The sequence below is a fragment of the Pavona decussata genome, unplaced genomic scaffold, assembly GCF_977016875.1.
Source record: "Pavona decussata unplaced genomic scaffold, jaPavDecu1.1 SCAFFOLD_110, whole genome shotgun sequence".
In the NCBI taxonomy this organism is placed as follows: domain Eukaryota; kingdom Metazoa; phylum Cnidaria; class Anthozoa; order Scleractinia; family Agariciidae; genus Pavona; species Pavona decussata.
The window spans coordinates 888,795-902,500 of record NW_028145524.1 but is presented as its reverse complement, the minus strand read 5'-3'; the positions used below and the strand labels follow the sequence as shown (position 1 = coordinate 902,500).

Sequence of the window (13,706 nt, the reverse complement as noted above, 5' to 3'; positions counted from 1 at the left end):
ACTTTGTTCAAATTTCAAAAAGACCTGTCGCGCGTGACGTGGATTGACTGTAAGTTCCCATGTAATGTAACCAATTAATATTTTATTGTTTGTCGCAGCTCGTCCAACTATAACTACATCCAGCCCTATGGCTACTAACTTTCCTGGTGCAAAAGACGAGGAGGTGGTATTAACGTGCATTGTTAGTGCCAAACCATTAGCTTTTTTATCTTGGAAAAGAAATCTTGATGGAAACGAACTTAGCACAATAAATGACGGCAAAGTTAAAAGCATCTTGAAACAAAGCAGATTAATTGTAATGACAGTGGTGGTTACTACTGTTAATGAAGAATTGTACTGTGTGGCTGTGAATCTTCTAGGCAGCAATTCTCAGAAATACAGAATACGAGAAAGAGGTACGTAAAAAACAACGAGCGTGCGTTGGATATGAGATGATAGATAGCCAACAGCGAGCGTAGCAATCATCTTCTATCGAACAAGCGCAAGGGAAATAATTGTTTTGTTAAATCAAAAAAAAAAAAGTATTTTCTAGATCTTGCTGATTTCGCTTTGCAAGTTAGAACAACCAGAAAACAATTTAATGGTATAATGGCCATTGTATAATGGCTATTATTAAAAAACTGAAGCATTGTATAATGCATTTCGAGGGATTTGATTGGCTTAGCGGCCATGGTATATGAGCCATTATACCATGGCCAAGAAATAGTAACCATTAAATTGTCTTCTGGCTGTTCTTGCACAGCGAGATCAGCAAGATCTAGCAATATTTCTTGATTTTTTTTTTTTAATAAAACAATTATTCCACTAGCGCTTATTGAATATGAGACGATTATAGCCAACTTGGCGCTACGCGCCTCGTTGACTATCTATCATCTCATATCCAACGCGCGCTCGTGGAATAATTAAACTTTTAGCCTCGGATAATGCATTTCTCGCATTCTGATTGGTTCACTCAATCCCGGTTATCAGCTCATATACCGTAGTTTGACCTTATATGAAAATCGAAAGCTCCAGGTGTCGCTAAGCGAAAATTTCTTCGGAAAAATGGAGGAAAACAAAAGAGTAAAGAAAGAAATGCCAGATAATGGCATCTCAATATTACAACTATAAAAAGCCACAAAATTCGGTATGACACTATTTAATGGTACGTATCTCTGAAGTTTCCTTTAAAATCAGAAAAATTGCACGATTTTCGATTTAGATCACATAACAACAACAACAATAATACTGGTTACCTTCAAAAATTTCAGGATGGCTTGCAAGTCCTGGCGGTGAGAGATTAAAACCGATCGAAGAAATTTCTCAAGAAGAGCTTAATGCTTGCCTTTATGTTTCTACGCATTTAGGGGGACTTCAGTTACAAAAGTTGATCTATGAAATCCGTACGAGCGACGGCCATAAATATGATCGTTTCCTTCGCTTGGCACCACTCAGCAAAACATCTGCACAAATGTACACAGCTTTTGCGCTTCTCGATAAGCTTGAAGCTTAAAAACTTGCACTGAATTCTTGTCTCAGTGAGGTTGTACCTATCACACTTAAACTTGCCTTAAGTGTTTTAAAACGTCTGCGAGGAATTCAATTCAGCATAAAGGAAACCGTCCTTGATCCGATCAAGGAAGGGGCCCTTTTTTCGCTCGGCACCACAGAGCAAAACAGTTGCTCAAATGTGCACAACTATTACGCTTCTTGATGAGCTGGAACTTCAAAAGCACTTGAATGCTTGTCTCAGAAAGGTTGTATCTCGTACACTTGATCGTTTCTTTAATTTGAGATGTCCGGCTGTGTCATTTGCTTCGCTTTCGATTTTTTTCGCAAAGAGCTACGCATGTCACGTGATCATTACGTTGTCGCTTTGGTCGGACGTTGCGTCAACAACCGCTCGTTTTAATTTGAAAGAAATTTTTACTTAAAATAAAATTTAGTAAACTTCAACAGCAATATCCAAATGCGTAGAATTTAATAAAACTATAATTCCATTCGCGCTTGTTGGATATGAGATTGGTTATAGCCAACTCGGCGCTTCGCCCCTCGTTGGCTATTTACCATCTCATATTCAACGCGCGCTCAAAGAATAATTGTTGAATACACCTTGACCGCTAAGCCAATCAAATCCAGTGATTTTGCCATCTTCAACAAAATATCTGTCACCCACCTGTTTCACACCAAAAATTAATAGTATATCTCAAAAATTAATACTAGGTGTCTATACTACCAGTTGCCTACTACTCAAGCCATCTTGCGAAGTACTCCAACCAATTTTGGGTTGTGGATGTATACATGTTAAGTTTGTTACCAACGAAATTAATTATATCAGTTATCAATTTTTTTTTGACACGGCTACAGCTGTATGTTCATAATTATGTGAGGGTGAAGAGTCAGGAGAATGTGCATGTTGAAGATGGGTTTTGAAAAGTCAATACCATGAAATATTCTCCTCCACAGGTGCACCGGATGCTCCAGAAGATGTCAGACTGGTGCCTTTTCAGGTACCTGGTGCAAAAACAGTCGGTGTGAATGTTAGCTGGACTCCTGGATACAATGGAGGTTTTCCCCAACGGTTCTCAATACTCTACCGCAAGAAAGAGAGTGGTGGAGATTTCAATGAAGAATTTGTCGGATATCCTCCCAACAGTATGCACACTGTGCAAAATTTGAGGCCTAATACAGAGTATGACTTTAAATTACACGCAACCAATGAGAGAGGCAAAGGTGCAGCGTCACCTCTGGCGCAAGTAATGACAAAAGGTAATAACTGCATTTTATGCTGATTTTTTATTGCCCTTTTGTTACTCTAGTAAAAATTGATCAAGGGTGCATTCCTTTGGGATGATCCAGATCAGGATCAATGATCCAACATCACTCAGATCATGGTGCATCAAAGGAACCGAGGAATCCACTCTGGGCAAGGATTCCTTGGTTCCTTTGATGCACCATGATCCGAGTGATCTTGGATCATTGATCCTGATCTGGATCACCCCAAAACAACGCACTCTTAGATAGTCGTAGATAACAAAAGATATCCATTTTACTGTAGGTCATAATTTCCTCGTAATTTGCACGTACAGCTGTACAGGTTTCATGTAAAATAGGAGCATCTGAGTTGGTTATTTTTCAAACTTTTTAGCCACGATAAGTTGTAAAGAGTTGAATTTTATTTAATGTTTCAGACTCAGCAGTGGCACCAGACAGAGGAACCGGTAAGTCTCTTTTCAAATAAAATTTAATTTGACTTATAGAGCTTTTCTGATGGCTAACGCCTATGTAGGAAACGAGTTTGGGTGCCCAGGAGCCAGGGGGTTGGTACCGTCAACCCAAACCCAGGTCGGTAGAACACCCCATAACCCTGCCCTACCCGCAACCCAACCACGAGCCCTGCCAGTTACCCTGCCCTAACACCCGTCACACTGAGACTAGAAGTTCAGTGGAAAAATTAGTAAGTAAATAAGACATAGAACTAACCCTAACCTTATAAAAAGATAAAAGCAAAAGCAACAGGGAGGGGTGGGAGGGAAAGAAAAGCCCTACAAAACACAATATATAGCCTGCGAGTAAGCTCACAGGCTACACAATCTAACAAAGACGCCACAAATGCTTAGCACAGTGAAATTCCAAGCACATACGAAGGCGCATACATTGCATAAAACGCACGAGAATACCGCTGGCAATGCAACTGCCTAAGGCCCTGAACCAGTCTCAACAACAGTCTTTTCTCAACTATCCAGTGACCGCCACAAGAAGCTCTGATGATCCTACAGTAATAATTTTGACATGGACAGTCTTCGACAAGTACGTAACAAAGCTAAGTATTGAGATGCAGGAAGTAGAAAGCACTAAAGTGAAGAGGGATGTTGGTGGCTGGCAGCCTGTTCCAGGTGCCAGTGATTTGGACGCATCTCAAACAGAGTTTAAGGTAGAAAATCTCAAGCCTGATAAGGTGTACAGGTTTAGAGTGGGCATGATACGAGAAGGAGAGGATTTAAGTACATGTGGACAAGCCTGCTACGTTGAGAGTGAACCAGGTAGAGCTGATTGTTTATCAACTTGGTTATTTCTCATAATTTACTATTAAGAAAACAGTGAATTCATGAAGCTATTCTAGGGTGAAATTATTCCATTGACTATAATTTTTTGTTATTAAATAGAGCTCCTCTATAGATTTACGATCTGTAGCTGGTAGTAAATCTACCGTGCATGTGTACATTTAACATATTATTGCTACAGTGAAACAACTCTGAACAAGATTGTGGGAAATTCAGCCAGCTAATATTTACTAGATCAGATTTTCAAAAACCTTTCAAATAGCAACATATAGATTTCATTTCTCACTGTAAACTAGACCCACGCGTTGATCGATGTAATTAGTCGTTCCATAATTACAGATCAGACAGTCTCCTGACAACATGTGTATACGGTGCCCATCACTTAACTTTACTTGTAGCTGTTCCTTGTTATAAAAATTTTCTCTCATAGGTGACACTTACAACCAAGACCATAAATAAATGTTTCTTCTCCCTTTTTTTCCAAATGCAGGTTTCTCAATAACTGCAACATCTGCTCCCCCCGAACCAGCAAAGGTCAATAAAGACGACGTCATCTTTGGCCCGGTTATTGCAGTCTTGGCATTGATGTTCATTTCTTTTATAGTTTACTTTATTATAAAGCAGCGGAGAGGTAAGTTTAATGGAACAAAAACATTCATCTGTAGTGATTCATTTAATACAGTAACTAATTAAACAACCTAAATTATAGCATTAGAAACTGAATTTCTAATATGCGTATCGAAAGCATATACGTTATAACTGATCTTTATTTGTTTTACCTCTCAGATAAAAGAACTGACCGGTAAGTGATCATGGTTGGTCTCTTGGATTATACTTTATCCTTCGGTCACAAATCTTAATTTTTTCAAATCTTCGCGCTCTTTTCAATATTTTATTGTCTCCGTTTTTATACAAGTGTTGTGAGGAAAAGTAGTTTCAAGGCCTAACTTGAGTTGCATACAAACCCTCAAGTAAATGAAATTGTTCTTTTAGCTTGGTACACGTGAACATTAAAAATGATGAGTGGTATATGTCTTAAGAACGGTGTACGCTTCTAATGTTTTAACATTAGAAGATACTTAAAGGTATTTTGGATTGATAACAGCCGGAGAGATCTATAGAAACTAATACGCGGCTTCTGTTTGAATTGTTTGTTTTTTTTTTAATAGCTTGTACAAGTGAGTGACTTGGCTGAAATTTCAAGTAGAGTTAAGGTTAATGGTTACAAAGTGGCTTGATTATGTTTTCCTTTTAGACAAAAGCAAAACCCTGAAGGAATTCAAGAATCTCATCTTGTAAGCATATTAAATTCAGCATGCTTCTGTGCACCTAAAATATCATGCATTAAAAAATCGTCTCAATGATAAACTTAGCCCCTCCCCCCCTTTTTTTTGTTTGTCTGTTTTGACTGCCTTCCACAAGTGTCCGATGAAAACGGAACCGAAAACTGACTAGAAAAGGATGGCCGTTAAATTCGAACTATAGTGATGTCAGAAGATACCAGTTTTGATACAACAACAACAAACAACAACAACTTATTATAAGAGAAGACACTTTCTTACAATATTAGTTACACACAATTAGCAAGGGCTATTCGAGGAGGGTAGCATTGAAAGTTGTTTACATGCTAAAAAGGAAAAGAAAATTAACAACACAAAATCTAATCATTAAACAAAGAGAAAAAGAATTAAATACGAAAATAAATGAATAAATAAATCACCTAAATGACTAATTATTATTTAGAACGTTAAGTGCAAGCTAACTAAGTAGTGACAAGAGATTGAAACGAGAGATTGATAAGTTCCGTGTCCACGTTAAAAAAACAGACAGTGGCGTTTTCCTATTTTTCCTCTCTGGAGAGCGTTTTTAAAACGTTGCATTTTCGGTGACAGGCCACTGAATCCTTAAGAATGGTTTCATTTTGTCACTTAAGTGGCTCTAATCCTTGTATTTGCTGGTGTCTATGGCCTTCGCTTTAGAGTGTCTTGTCTCTGGTTTTCATTTTAGATTCGGTTATCTTAGTCTAGAACTTTCCGCACAGAAATAGGACCCTGTTCAGTTGCTGGTCGTGGACTATTCGGGTTGTAAAGTAAGCACTATAATTAAACAGTGAATATTAATTTCAACCTTTAATTTGAATGTTCTTTGATTGCTAAACTTTGACGAGGATGGTGACGTTTTCATTGTGTTTCTTTCCCTTCTTATGAGTTAATTTTTAATTAAGTACCAGAACCATTTTAAAAAATCAAACCAGCTTCACTGATTCACTACCTCCATCAATATCGCAGAACGTGGGCATTGAAACTGAAGGAGACGATACCGACAATGCTAATGTTCCTGGCCCTAGACATTACATGGAATTGAGGGAGATTACAGATTCACAAGGAAGACCAGAAGGAGCGGAGGCAACCGAGACATCGCGTTACTTGAAGATAAATGAATATGCACCGCTGCACCCAGCCACTCGATCTTTGGAAGTTTCAAGGGAAACCGTAGTCATTGAAAAGGTGATTGGACAAGGTGCGTTTGGGCAAGTCGCTCAGGGAAAGGCTTCAGAGCTACAAGGGAGGGAAGGAACTATAACAGTGGCTATAAAAATGCTAAAAGGTAATATATTACACTGTAACAGCATGTCATCTACATCTCGCATAGGATGCAAATACTGTTGTATAGGTAGATTTTGATTTAGAGTTTTGTTATGATTTTTCTTGAAAATAAAACTACAGTAATATTAAGAAGAAAAGAGGAAGAGATCATTCAACCTAGAACGGACAAAGACATTGTTACTACAATCTTTGATAATTTATGTCACAAATTTGTGCTAAACCTTCTAGCTGAAGCTCGAGAGAAGGACAAGAAGGACTTGCTATCAGAACTTAAAGTGATGAAGACGCTTAAACCTCATCCACACGTCATTAAACTGCTGGGATGCGTCACTGAATCGGGTAAAAATGATGTTTTTTTAAACGTTTGTTTTCTAAGTAAAAAAACGTCAGACCCCCTCCACCAATCTCCAACACCTAGTCCAGTGGCTACATTCATAGGCTGTGTTTTCTCAGTAAACGACTATTGGCCTCATCTTTCCACAACGACCAAATGTGAAATCACCTATCCATAACAACAGCAGAAGTTGATTCTAATAGCTTTAACAGATGTACCTGTTAGTATCTGAGAGCGACTCCTGGACGTTTGGTTAACAGCTCGAGCTAAAAGAGTTTGTGTGTTTACCTAAGCTGCTAGCAGTCCCTTTCTGGATAGTCGAGAAGTCGCGCGAAATGTCATTACTAGTTTTGCTTCTTCATAAGGCGTCTGACTTCCATCCACGGTTAGAGTGCAGGTCAGGCTTTCTTTTGGACGCTGATTCCGAAAAGGAATGCTAGTTGTAGTCCGTATTAAGATCGCATCCTTTTGGGGCATATTTTGTTTTCGAATATTATCTATATTCTGTCCGTAATACTATGAAAAGTTCAACTAGAATGATCAAAATACGGTTTCTTGGAATAGGCAAAAAAGCTTTCTTCTTGAACGTATTGGCGGGAAAATCGTAAGCAATCTGCAAAAGGTCTTGCCTGCGCCCCCCAAATCGTTTTTTTTTTTTAGGAATTATCTCTCTCGTTTCCTGACAGTTGCGCTTGATTAGCTATATAGGTATTTCGGCTGTCAAATGTACACCTCCTTCAAGATTATGTTCTTTTTAGAATTTCCGTTCTTTTGGAAATTTTTTGGTTCACATTTTCTGTTATTCCTGAACGAATTTGTCCATGTCCATGCTTATGGCTTGCTAACGCGATTGTGGATATATTGTTAGTGTTTATAAATTCTTTTATCATTTTCATAATATACTTAACGTCTTAGATCCTATACTTGTTATCATTGAATATGTCCCGTATGGCGATCTCCTGGGTTACCTGAGAAAGAGCCGTGGATTAAATGACAACTACTACAAAGACCCCGATGTTAAGCCGCAAACAAGTCTCACTTCGCTGCAGTTAATGAAGTTCTCCTGGCAAGTGGCTGATGGGATGAAATATTTGTCTTCAAGAAATGTAAGTTGGTTTATCAAAAAGACCAATTTCTAATTATTACAGACCCAAAGTGCCTCAATGACTCCAAATGAGATTATCATCAAACTTATTCAAAGCCAATCACCAGGCTCTGAAAGTTTTCCACAATGGAAATTTTGTTTAATGGGTTCATTTTATTGCTTTTTCGGTTGCTTTTATTTTCTCCACTTAATGTTAATCTCACCGCCTTGTGTATGTCATAGAACTGAACTTCGCATTCCCTGTAAACGTAGCCATTTATTTATTTATTTACTTTTTTTTTGTATTTATTTCCAATTCTCTTGTTTCTTTGACATACTACTTCTTGGAGCTTAAAAAACGCATTATGCTTTCATCTTGTCAAATCGGGTCTGATTTCCTCTTAATTATTGTTATATTTACGTGACGGAAATAACCCCTATCTAATGACTTCATTACAAGATACTTTAGATGGTTTAACCTAGATAACGCTCCAACAAAAACAGGACAACGAATTTCAAAATGGCGGATTCGAAAGTTATGACGTCATTCCGAATTTCAAAATAAATCTTTTAAAATAATTTTTGACTTAGCTTCAGGTCGAGGGAGGTCTTTTCTAGACTAAAAGGAAGTATTATCTTTTATAGATCATCCACCGAGATCTTGCTGCTCGTAATGTATTGGTTGGAGAAGGAGAAACGTGTAAAGTGACAGACTTTGGAATGGCCAGGGATGTGCAACAGGAAAATGTTTACGAAAGAAAAACAAAGGTTTGTGCTGCTTTTACTTCATGAAAATTCACGATCTCTTAGGTCTGTAAAATGTACTAAAGGACGATTTTTTTTACTGCGATTAAATATCAATCAAATGTTGCAAGAACGACTCGAAGTCAAAAAGAAGAAGAACAACAACAAAAGCAACAGTAGATCAACAGTAGAACAGTAGAACAACCGTAGATCAAAATGCATTTATTTATCATTCGATGCATTTGTTCTTCCTTTTCATTAATCGAGAGCAAACCACATGACCTCCAAATAAGTGCCTACAAATAATGGTCTGCTCATGCCTAATACTGGTGTGTTTTGCTGCAAATAATATTCCGCTCATGCGTAATTGAAACCACGCTGTTGTGTGAAAATGGCAGATCGCTTCCCTGAACTGTGAGAGGGTGATTTAACATCTTTAGTTGATCAAAATTATGAAAAACAAACTCGGTGATCGAATGATAAAACAATTATTTTAGCTCGCGAAATATCGTGATTTGTCAGTTTCTCGCAGATCATTTATTTACCTCAGCCTTTGGGTTGGGCAAATAATTGATCTGCTCGCCACTGGCAAATCACGATATTTTGCTCAACCTCGTCCAATAACTGTTGAATGTTGCAATAATTATTTACAAACTGTAAAACGCTGAAGTATACCGTATAATATATTATTTTGTTATTACCTAAGAAATAAATTATTAAACCTAGCAGCAGGAGCAGAAGCAACAAATAATGCATTCAACTAGTTTCCACGCTTTAGGAACAAAAATTTCTTGCTTTTCTCTTCAATATATTCTCATTCGTAAGGATAGAGGTATATACCAGGCTTGAGTGTAGCGCTAGAGGATGTTTGTTGTCCAAGGAAGCATAAGACGGGGTGAAAGTACAATAAAAATCTAAAATGCTATATTTCTGTCTTACTAAAAGACCACTAAAAATTAAGGCAAGACGCTATTAATGCATTAGCTATAGCTACCTTAACGATGTTTATATATCTATTTTAACTTAGGGGCGAATCCCGGTGAAATGGACTGCTTATGAAGCACTCATGTACGGACGCTATACTACAAAGAGTGATGTGTAAGTAGGGCTCAAAAACATAAAAAAAAAAAAATGAATTAATTAATGAAAGTGTTTCTTTTAAGTGGGTTTTTTTTTTAATCTCGTTGAAAGGACTAATAATGTTTGCGAGAAAATGTGCCTTATGCTATTTTTACTATGTATCCTAAGCCGGTACATTCATGTAGGAAAGTGGTACACCATCATTTGAGAAGTATACAATTGTAGCATCTCTTCCTTTTCAGTATTATTTTCCGATAGTCCTAATTCATTAATATAGGGTTAAAATTTAAGCAAATTTGTGGTCCATCTCTTCTATCTCTTAGTTTATGCTTGCTTTCATTGTTTCCATGTCTATGGCAAAATCCTTGTCTCTGACTTGAAGTTTTATATCTCTATACTGTACTCACAACGATCTTCTTTAACACAGCTGGAGTTTCGGAGTTGTGCTTTACGAGATCTCCACCATAGGTAAGTGTGAGGTGCTCTTTAATGCAATGACCTTTTGTTCTCAGTATTTCAAGTATTTCGAGTTTCATCGCATTCATCACTAAATTATCAATGAGACGTTTCTAAGGTTTTTATGGTTGGAGGATAAGACAGTAATCGAACTGGTTTAAGCCTAATTCTACGGTTAAAAGCTTTGGCAATTGTAGGCAAAAGGCTTAATCTTGGCTTTCAAAAAAGGGCCCCATGCATTTTACCCTCGGATGCTCACGTTCCCCACCTAATTCGTCATATTACAAACTGAATATCGTTTATTTGTTTTCCATAATAATAATGATAATAATAATAATAATAATAATAATAATAATAATAATAATAATAATAATAATAATAATAATAATAATAATAATAATGACTTTATTAACGTGTCAAGAAATGTAGCTGAGGGGAGAAGTCCCCTCTACTAATAGTGGACACCTAACTAAATTCTAGCTAAAAAAAAATGAATTAAAATTTACATCGTAAGCCATATTAATAAATTTCATACATCAATCGCAAAAATCATGTAAACCCTAGTCATTCTCGGCAAAGGTTGAAGCCTTGACAGTTACTGACATTTGCTGCTAGGGCAGTGAGGTCCTGATTACGTATGACTCTTTTTCAGAGAGGGTTGATATCTTATTCTAGGGAGTGAGATAATTCCACAGTTTAGGCCCTAGGTAACGAAGTGAGTGTTTTCCATATGTCACCGAAGAGAATCGTCTCAGCTTAACTGTCTCAGCGACAAATATCGTTGGTGATAAAATTCGCCTGCAAACGTCTCTTCTGACCAAAATTTATGCCTGGTAAATTTATATCATTTTAAGTTGTTTATTACTTGATAAATAGCAAGCCTGAGTAGAGAATTTGTGAAATATCAGATCTTATAAACTCTTGCAAACGAATTTCTCCATAATAATTTGTGCTATGACTTCATCCTAAGAATAAGAATGTTATTCAATTAACAACTCGACTAAATTTGTAAATTGTTGTTTTGCGTACATTTAGGTGGATCACCTTATCCACGAACAGATGCCCGGAAGTTGGCCGAATTGCTGGTGCAGGGCTACCGGATGCCAAAACCCAATCACTTAGATGACACTCTGTAAGTTTAAAAATGAATGGTACTTTGAATTTCTCACTTTGTTTTCAACAGCGGAGGGGAAAAAACTATTTTTACTTTTTGTTTGTTTTGTTGTTGGTGGTGTTGTTGTTTTAATTTGTTTTATGTGTCTGCAATTTTATTTTATTATTCTTTTAATGTACAGGTACCAGGTCATGTTAAATTGCTGGCAAGAAGACGCCGATGATCGCCCAACGTTTGAAGGTCTTAGACGCGAGTTAAAACGAATGGAAAACCAGCACAAGGTAAATTAACACAAACCTAAACAAACCAACAAACAAAATTTTAAAACATAGAGAGGGAGCCACTATTCTCTACTGGTACAGCCCAGGTGGGAGATGGCCATCAGATTACGTAATAAATGATCAGATGTATTTGACTTAACAAACATTTTTCTTAGTCTTAGTCTTATTCTTACACAAGCGTCTTGTTCAAATTTGCACATACGTGTACACATGGACACATGTCACAAATACTCAATTTTTTTTCTCTTATCATATTGGTCAATGTTGTCCCGCCATGCGCCATACACTTACTCAAAAAACTTGATGTATAACTTGTGTTCTCTTGCCGCTCACAGAGACTCATCAACATGAAGGACTACGACAAGAAACTCTACGAGAATGTCGAGGATTTGATGTTTTAGGAGGCATTCCCTGGCAATAGTTAAGCAGTAGATACTACAGTAAAACGTCATTAAGAAAATGTTGACACCATTACAGTTCGGACACGAATGATAAAAATCAGGCCCCAGTTGTTCAAAGAGCGGATAACATTATCCAGCGGAAAGTCGCTATCTAGCGGATAACATGTATTGGTTGGAGAACATTTTATTCGCTGGATAGCGATATATCCACTGGATAGAGATATCCGCTCTTTGAACAACCGTGACCCGGATTTTTATGCATAAAAGTGGCGTAAAGGTGTTCATAGCTAACCTGTAAGTGTTACTAGAGCATCTCGGTATTTGTTCAGTACTTTTATTACAAATAAAAGTCGGGCTCGCTTACCTTAGCCTTAATTATTAATTATTATCTTTTTAGTTCAAAAACGTTTTCACTATTAACTATATCATGCTTGAAATGCTCAAAGTCAAAACTTAATTTAGGCAGAAGTAAATTTACAAAAATTCTCATTTCTCGCTCAAATAGGAGTATACACTCTTGCTTAAACTCAGTAACATCTCGAGAGACCAAAAAGCTTGTTTTGTAGTTTAACGAAGAAGCTTATCGTGCTTCTTACCTTAGTGCTTCTTTTAAAATAACCGGGTTTTGTAATGGTATGTATGTCGCTTTCATGCTAGCTGGATGTAATGCAGCTAAATATGGCAAGTAATTTGGTGAAATACAAGGTTATGGGCAAGGGTGTGAAGCGTACTAAATTTCCTTGTCAGTAAAAAGATTTGTGGTAGTATTAAATATTTTAGATAAACGAGATTTGGGCTGGTTAAGCCATCTACAATGTATTTTAGTAACAAATGTTATATGCAGTGTACTATGTCCAGTCTGTACATACATTTTTAAACTTTTATATTTCAGTTTGAGACATTTGCTGATTTTTATTTAGATTGCCCCTTTGAGACATCTCCTTCATTTTGCAATATGAACCAAAAGTAAATTTCTGCGGGTGGAGATTTTTTATTGTATGGAGTAGAGCTTATTTTAGGTATTAATGAAATAAAGGCTATTATAGGAAAGACCTTAAATGGTAACATGGTAACGAGGGTGCTGAAATATGGTCAGACACATGAAAAGAAGAACTACCGAATCCAAAACACGATTGGCGCGTGATCAAAAACTCTCATATGATTCATCCTCTCTTGGTTGGTTGTTATCGGCGCTTGATACGCGCTCTCAGTTGATTAAAAATAAAAAATAAAAAAAGCCAGAAATGGAAACTCGAAAACAACGGTCTCCGTTTCTATATATTAGGGAACTTAAGCAGCGACGACAGCAAAGCTAACAAAAACACCAGTTGAAAATATTTCTTTATTTCATTTGTGATACGTCGCGATTATTTCAGTTCGTTTTACTTCTGCACAAACGACAAAACTACCGAGGAACCGGATTGGTAGGATTGGGGTTCGAGTTAAGAAAGAGAATGACAAATTCACCGTCGTATGTTCACAAAACCTTGAATTTGATCATCTCACGTTATTGTTTTACAGAGGAAGACCAAGAAATGTGCAGTTAAAAAAAAAAACGCACGT

At 37.0% G+C, this 13,706-nt stretch overlaps 1 protein-coding gene across 5 annotated transcripts in view; it reads left to right on the top strand.

Moving 5' to 3' along the window:
- LOC146470849 (tyrosine kinase receptor Cad96Ca-like) overlaps positions 1-13,394 on the top strand; it is a 98,421-nt gene extending 85,027 nt beyond the window's left edge. Inside the window, exons 10-25 of one of the 5 annotated variants that reach the window (XM_085121544.1) lie at positions 99-395; positions 2,446-2,748; positions 3,171-3,200; positions 3,726-4,022; positions 4,528-4,674; positions 4,830-4,845; positions 5,299-5,338; positions 6,332-6,650; positions 6,878-6,988; positions 7,899-8,089; positions 8,713-8,835; positions 9,839-9,909; positions 10,319-10,359; positions 11,383-11,479; positions 11,643-11,742; positions 12,078-13,394. In XM_085121544.1, coding sequence (XP_084977670.1) covers positions 99-395; positions 2,446-2,748; positions 3,171-3,200; positions 3,726-4,022; positions 4,528-4,674; positions 4,830-4,845; positions 5,299-5,338; positions 6,332-6,650; positions 6,878-6,988; positions 7,899-8,089; positions 8,713-8,835; positions 9,839-9,909; positions 10,319-10,359; positions 11,383-11,479; positions 11,643-11,742; positions 12,078-12,143 — 2,249 coding nt within the window. In that variant the 3' untranslated portion in view covers positions 12,144-13,394. Of the gene's footprint in view, positions 1-98; positions 396-2,445; positions 2,749-3,170; positions 3,201-3,725; positions 4,023-4,527; positions 4,675-4,754; positions 5,339-5,378; positions 6,133-6,331; positions 6,651-6,877; positions 6,989-7,898; positions 8,090-8,712; positions 8,836-9,838; positions 9,910-10,318; positions 10,360-11,382; positions 11,480-11,642; positions 11,743-12,077 lie in introns of those variants that run through there. The other 4 variants (XM_085121547.1, XM_085121545.1, XM_085121548.1 and 1 more) reach the window with 4 other exon arrangements.
- Positions 13,395-13,706: the final 312 nt, after the last annotated feature.